Genomic DNA, 25,095 nt, shown 5'->3' with positions numbered 1-25,095 from the left:
TTATTACAGAAAAAAAGTCTGCAAAAGACTACCTTGCTGATCTCACTGACTGGGTCAGCAAAAGGTTGGAAATTTCAGGATAACAGAATAGCAAAGCAAACTCTTTATTCATTCAGGAAAGAACTTCAGATGGAAAGTAACTGCCATCTGCTGGGCAATATTAGCACAACACCTTCAAATTCCTCAAACTGTAAATCTTTTTACAGTAAACCTAATCGGTTATTAAGTTTAAAACATATTTCTCATATCTCAGCCAAAAAAATCACAGCTATAAAATAGGTTTTAGATGTTTAAGTATGCACCAAGTGTTAAAGTCAATCTAAAGAGATTCCTGTTTGTAAATATGGGCATTCATATAAAACTCTGCACCACATAGAAAAAAATTGCCTATCTGCATGACATTCTCACCGGAGAACCAAAGTCGATGCCTTCGTCTTCATACTCTGGGTTAACCTGCACACATTCAAGAGTTGTTAGCTTTCAGAAGTTCACAAGCCAACAGGACAGAAAGGGGGACAGACAGACTGACCTCTGCAGCCAAGTAGTGTCCAGTAGCCAGGTGTTTGAACCTGAAAAGACTGTTCCAGTAGCCCGCCCCGCCTCGACACGGATCATGCTGTACCACCTGAAACAATAAAAACAAAAACAAAAAAAGTAGAACCCACTTTTACCTTAGAGCACACCCAGCAGAAACAGGTTTCTGTCGACAGTAGCTCACCTCGATCTCCCAGAGGGCTTTGCTGCTGGTTGCCGACGTAGCAGACTGACGTCCAGTAGTGCGCAGGAATACATATTGCCTTTTTCTGTGATCATCACATGTGAGAAACTTCTCCTGCTCTGCATGGAAAAGCCGTACAACGTCACCCTGCAGGGAGAGATTACAGCAAGTTTTGGCTTAATATGGTCAATGATAAGAAATTATGCTTAAAATCTTTGATGGTCACCATTTGATAAATATAATAAAATAAAACTCTCACTAAATTAGTTTTGGTATTAATGTATCTAGTATTAAAAATCTGTTTGGAATTAAATGGGGTTTTAGCTGGAAGCAATTTGTCTTATAAAGGTTAACAGGCATGCTGAAATTATAGCAAAGAAACTCTAACATAGAGTTTTTAAAGTTATTTTGTCTCATTTAAATTCAAGTACTGCTGAGTTTTTAAAGTTATTTTGTCTCATTTAAATTCAAGTACTGCTGACTGAAGATACTAAAATGGAAACAAACAAACAAAACATCCAACTGGGATCACACAAATAACCTTATGCAATGGCAAGGTTTGTAAACAAAAAAATACATTAGAAAAACCAAAATTATTTAAAAAAGGTGTGTAAAGGTCAGAGACTATGGAAGCCTGTTTCCACCACTCTGTAGAAAAAAAAAATCTCAAAATAATGAGATAGTAGTATCTTACTATAATGAGATAATTATTTTTTGAAAAGAGTGGCAGAAACAAACTACCCTAAAACACAATGTGACTATTATGTTAAGAAAATGATCTAGCCAGTGTGTTTAATATAAATAATGAAATATATTTAGATTAATACTTCATCTATAGAGTATTCTTTTCCACAAAAGGCCATTTGTAATAAATAATCAGAGAAAGATTTATCTTATAGTTGCTGAGAAACGCACTCCTTTCAAGACGCACTCCTGGTTGTCACTCCATTTCATAAACAGGACAATCTTCCAGCTGGTGTTACAGTTGACAGAGTTTACCTGAAAAACAGACAGAGCTGGATGTGACTGAAGCTGTAATTAATCTGCAAAGTTTGCCAAAATGCACAGTCATATGCTAAACTCTTTCTGAAATTAGAAAAAAAAACATCTCTTATGGTTTGCTTTTTTTTTTTCACACCTTATTGTTTCAGATGACCAACGTTTTAATACCACACAATGCTTAAGAGAACAAATACAACTGCATGCAGTTTTCAAACGATAAACCAACCTGGCCCCCATAAAGGCTCCAACCACCACAAAACACACTGAAACATTCTGATGACACTAGATTATTACATACCATACCAGGACACATTGAGGGGAGTGGCGGCCTAGTGGTTAGGACATTGCGCTAGGAATTCAGAGGTTCTGAGTTCAAGCCCCGCTCCCACGGACTGGACCCCTGGCTCCCTCAGCAAAGACCCCTAACCCCACACTGCTCCCCGTGCCCCGTTAAATGCAGAGTTAAATTTCACCAGTGTGAGATTAATAAAGTACAATTATTATTATATGAATATGAGCACCTTTTAATTTTGTTAGAATATGCTGGATTTCATTATACAATATAACTCTGTGACATCATGTAAATGAAGGGAAAACAATGTTCAATATCTGAACATCTGAACAAAAAATGTCTATTTCACAGTGGCAGGTTAAGCCATCCTGTAAAAGTGAGCCTTGTGGAATACAGTGACTAAACAAACAGAAATTAGGGTGTTGGGGATAAACTAAAGCAAACCTCATTGCATCCTGGGTTATCCACAAGCTGATGTGTGCTAGCATGTAGTGGCTGACCAGCATTTACTGGGTTGAGGACCACTTTGTCACCAATCACCACCTGCAATCACACAAAACACACATGCAGCAAATGTAAGAACAAGATGTACAGGAGAAGACTTTTTTTTTTTTTTTACAGAATATCAAAGACAAACAGCTGCAAAGAAGGTTCAAGTGTAGTTTTATCAAAAAATCTTTTAGTTATAATAAATATACTTACACATGATGTAGGTGTCAGTAAAACATAAATATTTATTTAGAAGCAAAGGCTTTTGCTTAAAAAAAATGAATGATATTAATGATTTTACTGTAAAAAAATATTCAAAATATAATGTTTCTATAGCTGAACAGAATTTATGTAAAAAAAAAAAGATTTACAGCTGAAAAACGTAATTATTGAGCACTTATTAAAAAAGAAAATATTGATACATACAGAACTTTTACAGCTATACAAAAAAAATCTGTGTCAATGTGACACTGTCATGATTACTTTGAATTTTGCAATTTCAAAAATTAGTTAAAAAATGAGAAAAAGTGTGAAGCATGATCTCCAGTGGTTTTCATTTGGTCCTTTATCAAGTGTTTGGAACTTTGCATTATAACAGAAGAAGAGACGGTAGTTTGGGTAGTTTGGTTTAGAGAAGAAGCGAACTTGTTTTTGTTTCATTAAATGAATCAAACAGAAGCATAAAACTGGTCATAAAAAGGGCCAAAATGAACAAAACATGGGTGCAAATATCTACAATCTTTACTTTTCAATAATCAAATATCATTAGCTAATAAATTCCCTGCAAATCCATCTAGAAATAAGTAAATATATCTTATATAAGATGTTTTAACCCTCAATTAAAGTAAGTAACTGAGATGATTTGCCAATGGAATTAGTATTTTTAATCTTAAAATGAGATGATTAGATGATATGCACAAATAACAAAGCAGTTGCTTTTTTCTTATTTTACATGTAGATTGTCTTGTTCCATTGGCAAAGTGTCTGACCTGATTTTAAAAAAAGCATTTTTTTAAACAAAAAAATTACTTATTTAGATTTAAAGTTTGTGCAGTGTTGATAATTTATTTGCCCTGCAAAAATTGTTAAAAAATATTTCTTTAAGATATTCCCAATTGTCGGGGTTATTGGTTTTCTCTTTTCTCCAACAAATCCAAAGCAAAAAAAAAAAAAAAAAAGAAAAAAGTCAAAAAAGGAATTAGTGTGTTTGAGATACTAAACCTTTATAATTCTAAGTTTACGAGAAAAAACGAAAAGGAGCCGAACCATTTAAGAAAATTAATAGTGTACATTTAACCCTTGCTTCAACATATTGCAGTAAGACTAATTTCCTTTCGATTAATTATTAAGAAGACAAAATATGCACACAGTTTACTCCAAAAGAGTTACAGTACACAGCTGTTGGTTGCAGGCTGATAGATTTAAATATAATTTAGGATACAGTCTTGCATCTGTTGAAATTAGCAACCTTTAGCAAAACCAGACTGAGATATAGAACATTACAGAGAACTGCTCTGTATTTGTCTCTGAAGGAACATATCTATCCTAACTGCAGATATAAAATATTGAAACTGAAGAATTAAAGAAATTCAATGTTACATTATATTTTTTGAGGAACGAGGCTGATGTAATCTGCAGCCAACACAAACTAAAAATAGGAAGAATGTACTCTGATGAATTGCTGAAATTAAGTTCCCCAAAATGTTTTACCAAAGATGATCTGGAGAAAGAAAAACTGAGTAGAATTAAAAAGAAAAAAAAAAATCTTTGCATATTCTAGAAATATGGTCTGAAGGAGGGGAAGTATGGATGGAACTTTATACAGATTAATCATGCACTGCAAGAAATTGAAATCTAAATAAGTAATTGTTGTTCAAATAAGGGAATTCTTTATTGAATTGAGGAGGTCAGTGAGACACTTCGCCAATGGAAAAAAACAATATAAATTTAGAAATAAGAAAAAACAATTGGATGGTGTCATTTTAAGTGCATAATATCTAATTATCCTTTTTTAAGAGCAAAAAAACCTTTTTCCATTAGCAAATTATCTTAATTACCTACTAACATTAAGGCTTAATACACTTAATTTAAAAGTTTTTGAAAGTTTTACTTATTCCTAGATGGTTTTTGCAGTTTGGGTGAACATCTATTGGAGGCAAAAAAAAACAACTTTAGACTGGGGTGGAAACCTCAACAAGCATGAGTCAAATAATAAGGTAATTCATGGGAACAAAGGTTTAAGCCATTTGATCTTGGTGTGTTGGGCAGGACGTGCCTTTAAAGGCCGCAGGACATAAATCATCTTAGTGAGGATTTAAGTTTGATTCAGATTGGTTTAGATGAAAACCACTTCTTACATTAGACTGGCCCAGTCAAAATGCAAATTAAAATCTGGAGTATGTGAGAATCTTTTTCAGGTCAACGATACTCTATTCAGTTTTACTTCGCTTTAACTGTTTTTGCAAAAGAGGAAAAGGTAAAAATCACATCATTAAATGCAAATCTGATAGAGAAACAAACTGCAGCTCCAATTTCAGTGGAAGGTAATTCTACACTACAAAGATTGGGTATATCATTTTACTTTTAAGGGATAATATGTTTCTAATCTCTTCAACAGATAGGACTTGTTTGTTCTATTGCATAATATTTATTCACATGGAGTCCAATGCTGTCACTCTCAGCTCTTCCTATGAACTGAAACACTCACACTGTCCCCAATAGAGCGTAGTTTGTAGAAGGGCTGAATATAGAACCAGGAGCCTTCATTTCCTGCAGTGTCCAACATCACCCTCATGGCGTTTTTCTCCAACAGAGCTGGCAGCCGTTTGTTTACCGTCAGGTATTTGTTGCTCTTCAGGTGAAGCAGCTGTGAGAACAGAAAGCAGTATTTTTGATGGTGCACTTAGAAGAGCAGCTTGCATTTACAGCACAGTTGTCAATATTATAAGTTTAAACATAATAGGATATAAAGATGTTTGGACAGATATTAACAAACATTCATTATTGGCATAAATGTCATTTTTTGGGGGGATTTTAAGTGGTGCATCTTAACTGTTCCTTCACACGATGGACGCAGGATGTAACAAGCAACTTTAGTGAATTAAAGAAAATTGTTTAAACCTTTAAATGTATTGTGGACAGAGGTGTCAAATATATATACCGGTACTATTTAAGTAGAAGTATAAATCGTACTGTTTAAAACATTTTTTTTAGAAGTTATCAATTCTCTTTTTACTTTAAGTGTAAAGTACCATTTTTAAAACTACTAAATGTATAAAATAAAAAGTATTTTTAATTTAAGGACAAACCCTAATTACTGCACTATCAAAGGAACATTTTCTACAATTCTGAATAAAAACTTCCTTATTTATAAGTTTCTTAGTTTTATAACTAATGGCATCAGTGTCAAATTTAACTTTGCATCATCTTGAAAAACTATTTATTTTGACATGTAGCGAAGAGCAAGTTGGTGCAGTGCTGAATCCAAACACAAAGAAATTAACTGTCTGGATGAAACAAATGATTTTGATGCATTTTATTGTTCTTAATACCAACAGGCCATAATGAAAATTAGCTTAAATAAACAAAACTAATAAGTCAATTTTTTCTTAAATGTAAGGAGTAAAAATAACAGATAATTGCAAACAAATGTAGTAGAAGTAGTAGAAGTAAAAATTTATCTAAACAAAGTTATCCTAGTAAAACATAGATAAGCCAAAATTTCTACTTAATTAAGGTAACAAAGTATTTGTACTTTGTTACTTTAAAACACCCCCACTAATATTTAAATATATAAAAACATCCCTTAGAAAGCTGCAGACTCTGCAGATACTCGTATAAATCAGCTGACTTCATGGATAGGCCACACTTTTAATCATAATCTTTACATTTTATACAGGGGTGAGGTCAAAGCTTGATGGAAACCAAATCTAGTTTTGATGTTATTGGCATTGTTGACCCTGGAACACCCAGTTGTGTTCATGCTTCAACAGTCTTACCCAAAAAGTCCAGAAAGGAAAGGAAGGAAGGAAGGAAGGAAGGAAGGAAGGAAGGAAGGAAGGAAGGAAGGAAGGAAGGAAGGAAGGAAGGAAGGAAGGAAGGAAGCTTGTGATTGGCTCAAATCTCTATAATTGGTTTGATTCTGATTCTCAATATCTAGAATAGTTTCTTTTTGTTCTGATCCCATCCTGACCAATCACAAATTGAATCATTGATATTTAAAACAGACTGAATAACATGACTCTGTAGTAACATTATGCATCATAATGATGCTTATAAAAACATTAAACTGTAAGTTATTAAAGTAAAGGTAGTTAATGGCTGTTATAGATTCAGAAAAAAATGATTCAGAACTTATGAGTATTTCAGATTAAGGCTTATGACTGGTATGAATACATTTCAATAAATTTCTATCGACACCAACCCTGCAGTTTAAAATACATTTTACACAAAAAAGACAATTATTGCTCAGAAACAAACCTGAATGACATTTCCATACTGTATCACTGTTCCCAGGAGCTTTTTGTTTTCAGAATCGTTTTGTTTCTTCTCCAGGTCAGCAGCATGCTGAGGTTCAAAAGAAAGATGAGGACAACATTTATTGCACCACCAAGATAATTGCTCATTGGCTCAAGTCATATACTTATAAGCTCTAAGAACCAATTGTGTTTGTTTGCTTAAAAGAAAAAGCCCTGGAAGAAGTGTCCTTAACAAAGCTTGTGTCTTCATTGGACACTAAGCTACTGAATCTGAATCTCGTTGGTCAAACAGATTGCTTTAAATGGTATTGGATTTGAGCAGAAAGAGCGAAAGGAGAGCCTCCTGGGCAGATAGATATGATAGGAGTGAATGGTTCCCAAATATATCTATAAAAGGACTAGCAAGAAGTCTACCCCCAAATATTCAGAAGAAGGGATGATTTTAAGTCTCACAACTGAGAGCACAGAAAAATCTTTTCAAACATTCAGCTAATAAGCAAATAAGGTCCAACAGTGAAATTTAAATTCATAGCCTCTCAAAATCTGTCACTTTTACTACAAGAAATGAGGGCATGTCTGTATGTTGAAGTAGCTGTAAGATGATTATGCTGTTTTCTCTGCTTACATGAAGCTTGTTGAGCAGCACTGTGTCCGTGTTCCCGCCAGGCTTTGCTGCTTTCCAGAACTGCTTCTGGGCCGAGTAGCGGTTCATGGGGCAAAGCTTAAACAGACAGTCTGCACAGAAACAAGAGCCACAAAATCAATTAGCTCTGCATAGTGAATTTCACATAAAAAAGAACATGCAACGTCAGAACAAGGGGAAATATATGGAAATGCATGCAGCATCCTCAGCAACCCTTCAAAATAATGCATTCATTTTTGTGGCAGCATGATCTCACACTGAAAGAACAACAGTCTTATTTTAGATTCATTCGAATCTAACCGTAGGTCCTCCTCAGTCTGTGTGGTGAAAAGGATAGAATGAGGTTCTCATTCAGCCTTGTTCATTTTAGTTTAATTTGTTTTATAATTATTTAATGATCCATTTGTTTCTGATGTAACATCTGACATAGCTGTTTACTGAAACAAAAAAGGGTTTGTTAGACAACATCAATGGAAAAAAAAAAATCAAGAAACACAGTGAACAGGTCAGAAATAAAGCTGTGGAGAACTTTAAAGCAAGGGTTAGATAAAAAAAAGGGTTAAGTAAAAAAAAAAACAACAACAATCATTTAAGTTTTGAACATCTCATCTCATTGACAAATACGAAGATTGTACCTAAATGCTTGAACTTCATCTTTCAGCAGGAAAACATTAAAAATACATACAGAGCTATGATGAAATTCCTTAGATCAGAGCAATCTTAATGTCTTAGAAAGGACTGGTCAAAGTTGCAATCTGACCCAAGTCTAAAGAGCTCTGGTCCACAGACAGTCCTTACAACCTTAGCATTATAGTAAGCCTGTAGAAATGCAAACCTGGTAGAATTGAAACCTTAAAAGACCATCAGATGTTTTCATAATAAAATTTCATTCTACAAAGTACAGCTTCTGGGAAAGTTAATGTAAATGCATATTATATTTTTTTAAATCTGAATTTTTGTGTTTTTTCTCTTAAGCTTAGAAATAATCTTTTCACGAACATTAAAAGATACTCGGGCTGCAACTATCGATTATTTTGCGAATCGATTAATCTGCTGATTATTTTTTCGATTCATCGATTAATAATTGGATAGCCAAAGGTTCATTTTTTATGAAATTAAAACTGTTCTGGATAGAGCATATTGACAGACATTTTTTTTTTTATACAAAATGTTTATACATTTTGTTTATACATCTTGATATAATTACTGCTCTAAGGCTGTTGCTCTGTCACCTAAAGGCATGTTTTAAAGTCTCTATACTCCAGTTAACGATTAATAGATTACTAACTTATTTGACGATTATTTCAATAATTAATTACTTTACTAATTATCATGACTAATCCAATCAATTGTTTGGGCCCTAAAAGACTTTTTTTTCTTCCCTTTGCTTTATATAGAATATAATAGAAAATCCCTTTACTGTCCCACAATGGGGAAACTGGTGTTTACAGCATTTTTTTTGTGTATTATGTTTGTGTTTACCATTTTGTCTCAGTGCATCATATAAAAGCCCAAGTAAATTTATTGAATTTAGTTCTGTTGTAATCTAACAAAGTTCAAAGTTTAAGAAGAGCAACATCTCCCCTCTTTAAATGGCATAATTTCTTCTCTTTACATGCAGAAGAATCATTGGAGAATTCATGTTAGATACTAGAAAACGATCCCGTTGGTTATTGGTAGAATGGTCTTTGCCACTGATTGACCTCATGGCACAAAACGTTTATCATTAGAAATGCTTTAGATGGATTACGGCATATCATCAAAATAAAAAACTATAGCTTTACAGAAAAAGTTACTCAGATTTATAGTTTAATTGTTACATTCTTTGGTGTGCAAATCTAACACTGAAGTTAAAAGATTTTTTTATTTTAAACTTTTTTTTTTTTTTAAGAAATCCTTTGGGACATCTATGAATGGGAAGGAAGTTTCAATATATGGAAACTTCCCAAAACAACACAACAGAAAACGTCAACAATATTAAACCCAGAGCCAAGCAAGCAGTAAAAATAGAAACCATCTTCCTCTCTATGTCCAGTGACCTGGCTGTGCATGTGACTGCACAAACAAGTATTAATAATTCTCCTAAACAGAGATCAAAGGCCTCTCACTGCTCTCAGGAGGAGCTGCGAGACAGAGACAGCCTGGATCTGTGTGACTGTTCAACCCACACGATCCTCCAAAATGCTGTAGCAGACGGGTTAGAGGGATCTAACGTCTAACCACAGGCAAGGCGAGACCATGCTGGCGTTATCAATAGTGCCTAATTGTGGTGTTCATTTTCATAAGCTGTGCAGGAAGCTGGCAGGAGGGAAACCAGGCGCTTTATTTGCATGTGGACACTGTTTTTAGAGAAGTTCCTCTTGTGTCCCTGGTCAGTTCCTCTTCTGAAACTCGCCAGGAGAAAAGAAGACTTTAACAGTGGTTGAAAGTTAAGTTTAGTTTGGCAGGAACAGATGAACTACTTTCCCTTGCAGAGCTGAATTTGTCTCCTCCCTCTGAGTTCTGGCTTTCCTCTGATTTTTATCTCCTATCAGATCACTGCTCTTTCTTTACGGAGTCAGTGAAAAGGGGAGGAAAAGAACAATCTGTCCACCCCCCCTTCTGTGTCTCTGAACTTTATTTGGAGTTGCAGTAACATGACCAAATAAGGTCAGCGAAGAGAAAGAGAGTTAGATGGCTTTAAGAGAGGAGGAGAGGGTGGGGGGACCCCCCCTCCCCTCAATATTCTGTCATCCCTCCTTCTCTTCTCTGAATTCCTCCAACTATTTCACACACACCATTTGTTCCCTCACAAATAAAAAGGTCTCAACATGCTAAATCCTCTGCTGGTACCCGAAACCAGTGGCCTTTCTCATCAACATATGTTTACTTCTGTTTGATGCATAATTCAGTAAGGAACACAATTTAAAGGAAGTGAAAGACCAATGAGGAAGACAAGGAGAGAAGAAAAGAATGTAAAACGGAGCATAGAGGGTTTACATGACTGTGGAGAAACGGAGGAACTCCGATGAGGGTGTCCGTTTGTATGCTCAATTCTTCTCTTACAGTTAAAACCACATATTTACATACATTGCATGAAAAGACACATATCCTTTTTTTTTCTCTCCACGGTCTGATATTTAATCAAACTTACCTTATCTCATTTTAACTTATTTAGAAAAGCAAACTTACTTATATAAACTCCAGAGTATTTGGATTTTTTATTTATTTAAAAAACTCAGGTTTACTGCAAAAACAATCTAGAAATAAGTAAAAATTTCGTAAATGAAGTGTATTTACCCTTAATTTGAGTAGATAAATAAGATGATTGCCAGTGGACTGTGTATTTTTACTAATAAGATAATTAGATAATATGCACCTGAAATAAGACAATGCAATACTTTTTTCTTATTTTAAATGAAAATTGTCTTGTTCCATTGGCAAAGAGACTCACTTACCTCCTCAATGAAAAAAAATATATTTGAAGAAAAAATTACTGATTTAGATTAAAATTTTCTACAGTGTAGATACATTGCAATAAATTTTAAACAGTTTAGGACAACATAGATAATCGTGTCATGGCTTTATTAACTTCTAATAGATCAATTGACAACATGGAAGCTAACCTGTGGGTACATTTTCAAGCAAAACCTCCAACATAGTACTTCTTAGTGTGACAACATGGAAAGAATGTTGCAAAGAAATCCAAATCCAAAGAAATCAGCCAATTTATTAGGGAGAGAGTTGTGAATCAGTCAGTCAGCTTAAGGGTACCACATTCACCATTTCAGAAACTTATACAAAGCATAGTGTAGGACTATCCAAGTATTACGCCATCAGGAAAGGAGAATGATCCTCTGCGCCAGAGATGAATGCTTCTTGTTGTGAAATGTGCTAATCATCTCCAGAACAAAAGCAAATGATCTTGCAATGATGCTAAATCAAGCCGGTAGAGAGTGTTGTTAAGCTAAAACACCATTCAGAAGGGAAGAAGCAATGTAGCAGGCCAAAGCAACATAAAAAGACAAATTACAGTTATAAAAAAAAAACACCCAAGGCCTAAAAGATACAGCAAGTATCCGATCACTGGAAAGCCCATCACAAAAAAGATTATATCACGAGAGGGGAATATGTTGAAAAAATAACTGAAGTATCATATCAAGACAGCAGCCAGGAAGTTTAAGGTTCTTTGATAAGAAACATGATTCTAATGGTGACGGTGCGGCTGGAGGTAGAACCACGTAACAGTCCTTCTAGGGCTAATTTTGTTCTTCAAAAACCACCTAAAAACCTCTATGGACATTCCCCACCTCATATTCTAAATTTTCAACTTCAATTTAAAAAAGGATCATCTCTGCTGTTTCCTTAGTCACAGCCACAGCTCGTCCCTGTTTAGAATATCTTAGCCTTTGTAAACAAAGACTAAGATTTTTTAAAATACCTCCTGCTAATTTGGCTTTGACTACTTCAAAGGCGCAGCAGCAAACTTACGTTGCTGAACTTGCCAAAATAGCACCGTTCTGCTCACTAGACTCGCGACCTTCGCCTTGCTCCGCCTCTGAGCCACCATCTACATAGGAATAACATGGAAATCCTTACTGTAGCTTGCAAACAGACCTTAAGAACGCTAACAAATTAGAGGAATATAAAGTTACTGTTTCTATGAAATAGATGTGTGAGAGTATGCACAGCTGGCTTTGTTACACCAAATCTGTCAGGAAGATTGGGCCAAAAGATTATTTCTAAGCTTAAGAGAAAAAACACAAAACTTTCTTAAAATTTTCCAATGGTTTTTAAAGGCAATTCTGACAAATATTAAAGAGAAGTATATAAATATCTGAATATGTAGAGGTAACAAATAAAAATAAGTCTCTCATTATTCTGAGACGAGAAAGAAAAACACTGTGTCACAATGAATGTCATGGAGAGAGAAAAAATAACATTCTGTATTTTTACATAATATTTTCTTCCTCTTTTCTACTGTGTAACAGCTGATGACAGACATAAAGAACCCTGCGAGTGAGATTACTGCTTTTGTTGTTTTCCAAAATGTCCTCTGCGAGGGGGCGGAGTCGAGGGTTCTATGTAGCAGACGTGTTTTGTGAGGGCTCCACAAACTTCGACTTTAAACTTTGCTTTTTGACACTTTATTTTACTTTATACTCATCAAACTCAATGTATAACAATTGTAAGCAAAGCCGTGACAAGAAAACAAGGTCTCCCCTCAGGAAAAGGCAACAATTCAAAGCTGGAGGAAACCGAGGCAACAACTAATGCAGGAGCTACAAGTCAAGATGTCCTAGCACCCATTAGCGCACTCAGTGACAATGTCGATAAGCGCTTTATGGAGCTGGGCACCACATTCAACAACCTGAAAACTTAGATGTCGAACTAAACGCGAGAGTTGTCACAAAAGAGGAAGCCACTACTTTACACGAGAAGCAAATTGAAGAATTGGAGTGGCAGTATGTTAGACTAGCTGCCCAATGCAAGGAACACCAAAACAAGCGATGCTCCATGGAAGAATGGGCACGTCAAAAGAACATATGCATATGGGGAATAAATGAGAATGTTCTTTTCTAGCATTGGTTTTGTGTTATTTTGTTTACTCAAGCACATATAGGTCAGTAACTATCACAGTCCTTGAAATAATAACATCTTTGTTTTCACAGAGCAATGGTAGGAGAGCATAATAAACGTAATCTAGGAGCAGTCAAAATAGTAAGCTGGATCGTCAAGGTCATGAATAGTTTAGTAAAAAGGGGAAAAATCTATGCACACTTAAAATATCTTAAAGCTGATGCATGTTTCCTTCAGGAAACACATATAAAGAAAAGTGCAGCCAAGATTCTGAGGTTACAGTGAGCAGAATAAAATATATCAGTCCAATTTTTCAGCAAGAGGAGTTGCAATCCTTATACACAAACAAACTATGTTCCCGCATGAGCAAACAATTACTGACTAAAATGGTAGATATTTGATAGAGGTTTACTAAATCAAACGCCCGTAACACTAACTCAACCTCACAGCTCACCGAAGAGGCAATTGAAGCGCTAGATGCTGACCTTACCCTAACTTAACTTAATTCTGCTATCTCATCATTTGCTACCAATAAAGCCCCGGTGCCAGATGGCTTTTATATGGACTTTTTTAAGAAGTTTAAGACAGTTCTGGTGCCTTTACTAATGCGCATGTTTAACCACTCTAAGGAAACTGCTGTGTTTCCACCCACATTATATAATGCCAGTATAGCTGTTATCCCAAAACCTGGACGTGATCCCCTACTAGCTTCCTCATACCTGCCAATTTTACTGCTGCCTGCAGAAACCAAGATATTGATTAAGATTCTTGCAGATAGACTGAAGAAGTTTATATGTACTATTGTGCACTCTGATCAGACTGGTTTTATTCCCGGGAGGCAATTACACTTTAATCTGCGCTGCCTTTTCAATATTATGTACAGTAAACACACCACGGAGGCAGCCCTCATCTCTTTGGATGCACAACTTGCATTTGATCAAGTGGGCTGGCCTTAAAGGCAAGAGGCTTTAGAACAATTTGGATTTGGACCCGAGTTCAGGCAACAGATAAGAGATAATCTATGCGCAACCATCAGATTCTGTTATAACCGAACAGATGAACTCTCTTCCATTCTCAACACACAGGGGAACCCGACAGGCATGCCCCCGTCACCATTTCTTTTTGCCATTCTCATAGATCCGCTAGCTATCAGTATTAGACATGATGGTAGCATAGCCCCAATAGTGGACAATGGAACCAAACTCTACCTTTCCCTATATGCTGATGACATGCTTATATATATCTCTATGCCGCAAATGTCAATCCCACCACTACAACAATTAATAGAGAGGTTTGGGTCTTTCTCTGGATGTACTGTAAACCTTGATAAAAGTGAATTGATTCCAAACTCAGATCATTATAATGAAGAGTTTTTTGAAAGTATTCCCCTCAAAAAAGCCTATACAAGCTTTACTGACTTGGGTATTACGGTAATGAAAAACCCAAATGATCTACCGGTAATGAAAACTAACTGGGAGAAGCGAATGGACAAACTTAAACAAAACATAGATTTCTGGAAATCTCTCTCCATCTCTTTAGTTGGGAGGATAAATGCAATTGAAATGGTGGCATTGCCTCAGTTCCTTTTCTTATTCCAAGGTATACCATTTTATATTCCTCAATCATACTTAAAGCAGCTTGATTCAATAATAAAACCCTTCATATGGAGCTATAAAACAGTACGTATAGCAAAAAAGCATTTGTGTAAACCCAAACAGGCTTTGGGCTTCCTTTTTTCAAACTTTATCACTGGGCTGTTACACTTTCCACTATAGCTTGGTGGAAAAACTGCCCTCAAGATGGCTCCCAAGATTGCCCAGCTTGGTTAACACTGGAGCGCTCATTATGCAATGGCACCTCACTCCCTGCTCTGTTAATCAGCCCTGCCAAATGCAACAAAACATTATTTAGAGGAAGTTTCATCATAGCTGACACCTTGAAAATATGAAGTCACATTAAGTGGTACACAAAAGCACCCAGCACTTATTTGGACGGCCAAATATGCAACAACCATGCATTCACCCCTGGAAGGACAGATGCAGTGTTTGCAACATGGTTTGAGAAGGGAATAAGACATTTGAATTCATTGTACATAAAAAAAATATCCTATGCTAAGATTGGCATCAAACACGAACAAGGATCAGGGATGGATTATAAAACCAAGACTGATCTTTTTTACTGGAAAAACACTTGCATACAATATACTGTATTAGAATAACAACATTCACATCTTTTAATGAGGTTTATGTAAAGACAGCAAAGTACTGCACCATCAATCATCACAGAGTTTCAGGAAAAAGTTGAGCCTTTGAATAAAAACCAAGTGGTAAATAATTATTGTCATTAATCTTAAAACCCTTTCCTGCTGAAAACTAAAGGGTCCTATTGAACCTCTATCCATTGTCCACTAATTGCAGCTCGAGTTGTACAGCCATAAAAGCAACTAAAGCTGTTCAGAGAGCTGAACAGATCCAGCCATGCTCTGATTATACTGCACAGACTGATCAAGGACTTAGAAACAAATGTTTCTTTAAGGTTTAATCTAGCTGCTATTATAAGCTATGGATTAAAAAAATCAGAATTATTCAAGCAAGATCTTGGAAGAACCAGGGCCCCTAGATATGCATACTAATACAAAGAGTAAGGGATAACAAAACAGTTTGCTATTTAGCACAGTTAAAACACTTGCTTTTCTCCTCTGTGTCTCTGACAGCAGCAGTAATTTGCCTAGACAACAGGTATGAGTCAGTGAGATGGTAAATTGTAATAAACAAAGGTGAGCTGGGTGAGGTTTTAATATTTGAGAGGTAAAACAAGAGGCATAAATTAAATTAATAAGGCAGGAGTTGAGATGAGCATAAGGAAGCAAACACAACAAAGTCAATATTGGCTGAAATAGGCTTTCACGTGCTTCTAGTTTAGTAATGAAGCACTGAACTCAAAATGTTGATATTTTTTCGCATCATGTTGGGTAAAATATGCAGCTGAAACTAATGGGAAGGAGATTAGCTTTTTATATTAAAGACATTCAGTTGGTAATGTTGAATAAATTCCAAAATTATGGCAACTAATAATTAAAATATATGTAATAATTTAGAATAGAAAACAAACCAACAAACCTCCGGTTGCAAGGCAGACGACACCGTAGGACACCAAAAACGAAGACATGCATTTAGTAGAGGAAAAGGTGCCGACATCAATACTAGTTGATAATATGATTTTTTAATATTAAGAAACAGATCATGTTAAAGGAACGCTTTAAAATTTTATAAAACAGACAATTCAGGCTATGTGAGAAAGTTTTTTTTATAATCCTCAAAATTCTGCAAGATGTAAGAGAATTTAGTGTTGGCTTTATTAATTGTTTCTAATAATGCTATTTATTATTTTACAAAATTTATAAGTTATTCACTCAATTAGTTTGTGATGCTTGAAAGAAACATATACTACCTTACAAACTAGATTTTCAATTTCACGTAACCAAAATGTAATTAGACTGACCAAATATAATCTGAGTAAATAAAAGAAACAGTTTAAAAAGAGATCAATCTTGCTGTTTTTGGTGATCACTGCCATCAGGTGTTAGAAAATTGGCCCAATGTTCTGACAGAATACTTTTAATTAAAACAAACTGGAAGAACCTGTCTTTTAAAATATTTCTAAAATAAATATTCATCCAACTAACTGATTAACAAAATGCATGATTCCTTTTTTTAAATAATACTTTGGTTTCCTTTTTCAATCAATGAATGTATTAATTAAAAAAAAACGGCTTTTTATAATAGTATACGTTTTTATAAAAGTATACGTCTCATAACAAAACGTTTAAAGGTCTAAAAAATTTTAAGGAGGAAGACACATTTTCAGTTCAGCTATTAAATCTATCAATCAATTCAATGATTGATATAAAAATGTATTTCTTTAGTAAAATAACATTTGTCAATAAAAACAAAGATTTTAAACTTTGAATTTTGAATGACAAAAACATGTAAAAAACAACTAAAATTCAATGCTCACAACATTTTAGTTTAAAGCCTTTATGTACTACAAGTGTATGTTAACAGACCATTACAGACAATTTTTGTACCATTTTGGTTTAACTACAGTGAGTGAGTTTCTCTTTTTGTAAAAAGGTTTTAGAGACTCTATACTCCAGTTAAAAAAAAAATTCAGTAATCAAATCAGTTGATGATCATTTCAATAATCAGTCCTGATTAATTGCATCAACCCCACCTAAAAGTTCAAGGTTCTTCATATTACTATGGGGAAATGGTGACTGGTCATCTAAGAGAAACACCTTAAAAAGGCAGCAGAACAACATGTCCACATTGATCCTCCCCCAAAGTACCCTCGTGTAGACCAGTAATGTGACATTTAAACCACTTTAAATCACAGTAGCAAGATAATAATACAGAGCATCACTGAAGAGCTATCTCTGCATTACAGCACCAATGACAAGAATATGTTGGTTGTTATCTGAATTTAGCAGTCACTGTGTGTGGTACAGATAGCAGAGCAGGTGTGGGAATTAAGCTCTGAAATCATGGACAGAAAAATTAGCATAACTGCTACACAGAGTCCATATAGAACAGTGGAACCAGTGTTCAAGTTTGTGCCATAAATGCCATTTTAAAAGAACAATTTTTTATGTGATTACTTGTTTATAACTATTTTACATTAAAATGTGGTTACTCAATTTAGCAAACTGAGACAACACTGTTGGTTTCAGAACTGAAGCTTTTCTCTCAGCATTTATAGACGGCAGTATTAGTATTAGATTAATATTTTACCTTTAGTTTTAAGCAAAGTGAAGGAAGAAAATTGATAGAGCAAAGTAAAGAAAGTATTATATGCTCCATTTTATCAGTTTAAAATACTATAACATTTCATTATTTAAGTAGAATAATAAGGTGTGAGGAAACGTTTCTACTGTGGGCAAAATGAAACAGTTGTCCTCTATCAGTTGACAACATAAGCAGAAATTGTAAAAATAAAATTTCACTGGTAAAACTTTTATCTATTTAGTTATTCGTGATAGTTATTTATTGCTAGTTAATAATATGTTTAGGGTTGAAACGACCACAGAAGAGCTTTAAAGCTATTTATTTAATCTAATTCTATTTTTTCACAACAGAATTGATGAGCTGTCTTAACACTAGTTTAAACATGGCTCCACCCATAAGCCACCAAGGAATAGTTCCCCACGGTATTCCAGCTCACTGTCAGCAAGGCAGATAGATGCTTTGGAGTGCAGATGCAGGCCTTATGTGAGAGATTATAATGGTGAGGAGAGAGTCGTGTTTACATTAGAAGGAAATGTTAAGCATACCTCAGCAGTGACAGCAACACCCACAGGACCTTGCTGTGGATTTTTAAATAATTTTGAATTAGTGTAATACAGTATTTTCACAATAGCTTCATAAAAGCACATTCTTAAAATCCGTTATAGATTGATAAAACTGACTATTGGTCTAATGAATCCTTGTTTGTTAATCTAATCTATCTGAAAATTGCCTAATTAGAGTAAGACACACTTATCGGTTTCTCTTCAGGACTTGCACTTAAAATGACCTAATTGGGTTAGCACCAGCCAAGTCAGTAAAACAGCTTCTGAACTCCAATAATTCACACAAAGAAAACGCTGTGAGTGTTGATGATGGAGTTGGCCCCAAAAACACAAAAAAAGAGAGAAAAAAAACACTAAGAGCATAGATACTACAGTATGTGCAGGTTAGTAGATAAGATAAACATTGAGACATTGAACCCTGACAGCCTTATCTAACTTTGGCTTTGTTGACTCTATTTCAAACTAGATATTATATCCCAAATTATACAACTTTAATGCAGTCTGTTGAAGCTGGACTGCATACAGGTTACCAAATATGTGGCTATTTAGAATCTATGATTAGTAGAAATTGTTCAGAAACTTTTTTTCAACAAATATGACATTCGATTTCTAACCATGTTTTAACCACGCATTAGCACCATAGGATGGAGTGAGAACTGATACTTTGGCTAGGATTCAGATACTTGGGGTAAAAGAGGATAAAACTCTGATGATGGAAGACCCCTCCACACCCATGTGGGGCACCTTTACAAAGCATTATTTATTCTGAAGCTTTTTGCAAAACATTTAGAACTTTTGGATTAAAACATCTACTCAGAGAACCTGAGCGGGTATTTGCAGCATGATTGAAAAAAATAAAATAAATAATAATACAAGAGGGGTCAGTTTTGCAGCAGCAAGAAAAAGCTAAGAAAAAGTGTTGTTTTATTTTAACACTGGGCTCATGCAGTCTATTAATGTTGCTCTGGTCCTGATAAAGTCAGCCTTGCCTGCAAAAAGTCCCAATGAACACAGAAGCCTAGCCCAGCCAAGCTACGGTAAAGGCTGAAGCAGCACTTGCGAGAGCCGAGGTTTCTGTTCTACCATTTTATTTATGGTGAGTTGATTTTATTCTGCAATTGAACTGAACTCTTTCCTGCCTAGTGACTGACGTCCAGTATGGTCCGTGTATTCCTTAGCTTTATCACAGGGTCCTGTGATAAAAAATTGCAGTATTTTCCATAGCCCTGCATGGCCTTGACAACTGGACCGACGCTGTGGCTAATGAAGGTGTAGATATTGACTTTTATGCTGCCTTCATCTGTAATTATACTGAAAAAAAACAACAACATGAAAATTGCACATGAACACCCAATCATGTTTAAATTTCCACTGGAAAGCTGGAAAAATTTCCTGATACCCAAGTTGCTAAGACGGGGTAAGTTTTCAACATGGCGGAGAGCAGAGAAACTATTCTGTATGATGAATACCATTTGTTGACCATTAACAATATCACTATTTAAAGTTGTGTTGGTTTTAAAATAACTGTTGATGTATGTTTTTATAAGATGGTAGCTAGCAGTCCAGATAACAGTCAGTAGGGTACTGAGGTACTTTCTCGTTTGACCTGTACAGTAGTGCATGCCTGTGAGCGAATTACTGGAACAAGGAGCTTAGCCTCTAACTGCCTTGCCCAAGTAGCAGGTCAAGATAATCTGTGGATCAACTATGTTCCTCTTCTCCACATCACAAAAGCACTTGAACACAATGTGCTGTTAATTTCTATTTCACAAGTGGAAAGGATCATCTTTACCACACTACATGAAGGCAGTTTAAGTTTCTAGCAGCACCTGCAGAGCAATCATGGAGCTTGGTGTGATGTTAAATAATGTTCATCCTTTGTAATTATAGAAAGATCTGTCTATCCAGTTTACATTTTTAAAAACAACATCACCTCTCTTCCTGTAGGGTTTTACACATAATAGTTAGGTTCCGCAAGCAACTTGTTTTCTTTATGGTGAGCGTATGGACCAAATTAACAAACATTTTAACTTCTGCTTCAGCTATCACATTAATAAAGTAAATTTGTGTGGTTTTTAGATGTTGAGCTCGGCCTGTTTTTTGGGGTAGTCCTGTCTCACTGACTGTGACTGGGTGGATGTGCTCTTTTCATTCTCTGACATGGGAGCTGGCTCGTAGCTCCTCTACCTGGCTGTGTGTTTACTGGAAGGAGCCGCCTGTGGAGCTGATTAACTGTTGCCTTTTGTACTGTATCTCTGCTTCTTTCTGTATGTCTGCTTCTATCTCCTTGAACCCCAGTCGGCCTAGGCAGATGGCCAATCACGCTAAACCTGGTTCTGCTGGAGGTTTCTACCTGTTAAAAGGGAGTTTTTCCTCTCCACTGTCGCTACAAGCATGCTTGATGTGAGGGATTGGCCTCTACTCAAAGAGTCGATGCAATCAACGGGTTTTCCTTAGATAGAAAATTTTGAATCAATTTGACTGTATGATCTGGTTAAATTGAAAAGTGCCTTGAGATGACATGTGTTGTGAATTAGGGCTATATAATTATATAATTAAACCAATGAGGCTTCCCTTATTTGGCATCACAAATAAATCCAGGTCTTCAGCCTTTTTTCAAACTAACAAAAACACGTGTTTGAAAGAACTGCATTCGTCTCAAAGTCATTTTTTTATATATAGAATATGGAGAGGAAAGAAATGGGAACAAAGTTTTAGCTGACTTTATGAAGTGCGATAATAGTGCAACATCTATATCACTGCAAATTAACAAAACACATTAGAAAACTTTGCAAGTCATTGCAATATATAGGTGGAGGCTGGTTGGACATACCAGTTTGCAGCAAGAACATGCCAAAACATGCAGATCTCATGCTGTTTTGCTTTCCACATAATCTTTGTGTTTTATTTTTCAACTCGTCATCAAAAAAGGAATCACTATGAAAATGGTGATCTCTGATCCTGAAAACGATTATTTGTGCCTACTGTAGTGTACTTTTCTATGAACTTCTCAAAGTGAGTTATGATTATCATACAATGTCTATATATTAAAGCTTAAAATCTTAAAATAGAAAATGAAAAATATAGTATAGTTCCTCTGCCAGGATGGACATACGATTTCAGTGTGGTTATGCTTGCATGCTTGTCTCTCTGTAAAATGATCTAAAAGTCTGGTTGAATGTTATAATATTTGACAGAGAGGGGTGTCTGTAAAAGAAAAACATCAATAGATTTTCTATATATCCTTATCATATTTTTTGTGTAATATCATACCAACTCCGTAGACAGAATGTAACCCTCCCACCACCTTATGTTAAATCATTGGTTAAAACTCTTGTTCTAAACCATTTGTTGGTGTTCTTTGAATCATTAACTTGCTGCATAACCCAAGTGTGCTCATCATGAACCGATGACCAGGCCTTTTTTTTTTCCATCAGGGTTAAGTTCCTTTGCTGACATGCTGTGTTGGTCTTACAAAAAATGTAAAAGGACACACACCTTTCAAAGAATTTTACAGTACTAGCCATTCAGAATTTCCCCACTTTCCTTGATGGGCCCTTGGCTGATCTTTGGTTGGTTCTTGTTCAGTTCCTTTTTAAACATCAATATTTGTACTAAATGTATTCTGTCATATTTTGCGGACATTGAGGTCTAAAGAGAAGTGTCATCTCCTGGTCAGACTCTGTAATTCAGTGAAAGAGTGGAGGTCAGAGTGAAAGAATATGCAAGAGCAAACCCACTTAGAAAGGATGCCATCCAACGCGCCTCTAGCCCAAAATAAAAGAATAAAACCAAGTTAAATAAAGCTATACGTACCTTTAAAAGTTAAAAGATTTAAAAGGTTGTTGTGTGGCATTTAGTGACTGTCTTGAACCGAATAGAATTGTGCCAAGGATCTTTCAAATAAGAATTTTGATATATCACCATTTTTTATGTTTGGTTATTTATTTATTTTTTACTTTTAACTGATTTAAATGTAAGATTTGATTAAATTATCTCTACAAAGTGCCTTGAGATGGCATGTTGTGTATCGGTGCTACATAGATTAACTGAAATGAATTACTTTTTCTCTACTGTCACATGCATTATATTAGACTATGCATTTTCACCAGGCTTGTTTGTCCGGTTAAAAGTACCCTTGGAAAATAAATGCTAGGCAAGTATGAAAACATTCCTTTATCAAGTTCTCATTTTTATTTTTTTAAGTGGGATATAATTTTCTAATCCTAAATTTGGTCTTTCGGCTGGATAATCAATCAATACAATAAACAGGAAAAGGCTTGACAACATCACTATATATATAAAATAAACTATATAATCTGCTTCACTTCCAACTTAGCCAGTTATTCTCATTCACTAAATACAACTGTAGCTTGTAAACGCAGCATGCACGTCTGGCATTTTTATGTGTTTGACTTAGCCAACGTACATCTGGCACATAGAAATTTAATTTTTTTTTAATCTCTCTTGCTAAATTTCTTCTTTTTAAAGTAGCTCCGGAAAAAAAAAATCAAAAACATACATTTGAGAACCATTTTCTTCTCTAAACTAAAACTATTACCCTTTATGACTGAATCAAGTAATAATTTTACACTTGAACAAGTCTCACTAATTATTCTTAAAATAATTGATCCCCAGTCAAACTGATCCTGCCTCTGCTAACCTTTGCATAGGCGGAAGTCCGCTGTATTGACAGGCTAAAGCTTGCATACTTCCTCTCCTTGATATGCTTCTATGAGCTTATATGAGCTCAGAAGGATGTTAGAGTCATGGCTGGGGTGCTCACATCAGAAAACTGCAGCTGCCAATATAGTCTCTTTTTCACAACTAAGCCAATAACATAATATTCTGCCAATAATGCAAAACCTGATTGGAAAATGTATACAGTGCAACAAATAATACAACAATTATTAATTAGAGCACATCAAAGCTTAATAATTTAGTGAAGAAGGGAACATTGCAGTGTGGTTGGGAACTCCGTTAGAGATGGGGCAAGGAGCCCCATCTATTACACTAGTTCAGTGGGTAAAACGGACGTACAGATTTCTTGGAGGCATAGTGTAGAGGTGATTCTCCTCCAAGTTCAGAGAAGTCGGCTGAGGTGGCTCGAAGGGCATCTTTTCTGGATGCCCTGGGACACCTGTTTCTCAGGTAAGAGGTCCAGAGAACAACCAGGGACACGAAGGAGGGCCTAAGTCTTTCAGGTTCCTGGGGCGTCCTGCAGAGGAGCTAGAGGAGGTGTCTAGGGACCAGAAAGTCTGGGAGAGTTGTTACAGAGACTGCTGACCCCATGACCTGGTCCCAGATAAGAGAATGAGTAACAGTACAAGTAATACACACGTTTTTTGTAATGAACATGTTTGTTCAGTGTTAAAAAGCCAATGTGACAAATATTCTTACTGGGGCCCTAGTTGTCCAGACACATGGTTTTACATAATATAGTAGAGACACAGTTTCAGGATACTGACACATGAGGATTGGAGTTGTCCATCCTTGCATTAGACTAATGGGAAGAACAGCTAGCAGTGTAATGGACGTTGTATTTCAAACCAAGTTGTCTACTGATCTATGTATTATGTGTGAGTGTGTATAACTGAATGTGGCTTGGTTTAATGTGCCTCTGGAGTAAAAGGAGCAGATTTGAATAGAAAAGGTCTTTATAGCTTTTCCTGTTTGTTTACCTGCAGCTTCCATTTGCCTATTACTGAACTTCCCTACTGGAGGTCAATAAAGCAGATTTTTGGGGACTGAATTTTTTCTATTCAGTCCTCTTCAATGGATGTCAAAGACTGTTTCCCTGTTCATGAACTTTTTAGAACAGACAATATGATTTTTTTTTTCATTTAATTCTCAAGCATGTTTTTATTACATCCTACTACTGGAGTGACATATTCTGCTCACTAGTCAGACACTCCTTTCTTATTTTTACTTTTCAAACTATTTATACTATTGAACTATTATACTATTCAACTAACTATTTATCAGTCAGCAATTATATATGAATGTATTTTTTTTAGAAAACAAATATTTATTGGGCTGCATGATAACACTTTTTTTGGAGATTCTTGGTTTGAATATAAACTGGAAGTTTAGAGAATGGGATTTGCATATACTGTATGTGAAAATGTGGAGTCTCTCAGACTTCCTGTGTGTTTATGTCAAACAGGTTATATTTAAGAAACGTGTTGATTTTACAGTTCTGTCAGTAATTTGGTCTGGGTGAGGCTAGTGAAAATAAACCAAACACAATTAAGTTGAACAGAGTAAATAATGGGCTAAGAAGGGCAGCTCTCATCTTTTCACATATGGACAGGCTGGCTGGGGAGTTCTGCTCATTTCTAAGCAAAAATAATCTTATTGAGAATACTCCATTTTGCATGTCCTGTATTCAGGTTAGCATTGCCTGATACCAAAACTTATTGGAAAACACATAGGGAACAAGACAAACAGAAGAAAAATAAAAATATATTTTGCTCCACTTAACAGTCATTCAACTTAAATTTTGCAAATATTAATGTCAGAATTTTGTTAACAGCTGAATGTAATTATAGCTACCGCAAAAAATCT

The 25,095-nt window shown here is 35.4% G+C and overlaps 1 protein-coding gene across 1 annotated transcript in view; it reads right to left on the bottom strand.

Annotated features, from left to right (window-relative positions):
* LOC119785392 (inositol 1,4,5-trisphosphate receptor type 1-like) overlaps positions 1-25,095 on the bottom strand; it is a 144,388-nt gene that overhangs the window by 100,363 nt on the left and 18,930 nt on the right. Inside the window, exons 4-11 of the mRNA XM_038288022.1 lie at positions 7,605-7,714; positions 6,981-7,067; positions 5,209-5,367; positions 2,457-2,555; positions 1,634-1,717; positions 719-865; positions 530-625; positions 409-453 (exon numbers count right to left, since the gene is read on the bottom strand). Of these exons, the coding sequence (XP_038143950.1) occupies positions 409-453; positions 530-625; positions 719-865; positions 1,634-1,717; positions 2,457-2,555; positions 5,209-5,367; positions 6,981-7,067; positions 7,605-7,714 (827 nt within the window). The remainder of the gene's footprint in view (positions 1-408; positions 454-529; positions 626-718; positions 866-1,633; positions 1,718-2,456; positions 2,556-5,208; positions 5,368-6,980; positions 7,068-7,604; positions 7,715-25,095) is intronic.

The sequence above is a fragment of the Cyprinodon tularosa genome, unplaced genomic scaffold (assembly GCF_016077235.1).
Source record: "Cyprinodon tularosa strain WSP-4 unplaced genomic scaffold, ASM1607723v1 ctg248, whole genome shotgun sequence".
NCBI lineage: Eukaryota > Metazoa > Chordata > Actinopteri > Cyprinodontiformes > Cyprinodontidae > Cyprinodon > Cyprinodon tularosa.
The sequence above is the reverse complement of the archived record's forward strand: the minus strand, read 5'-3'. Positions and strand labels throughout refer to the sequence as shown.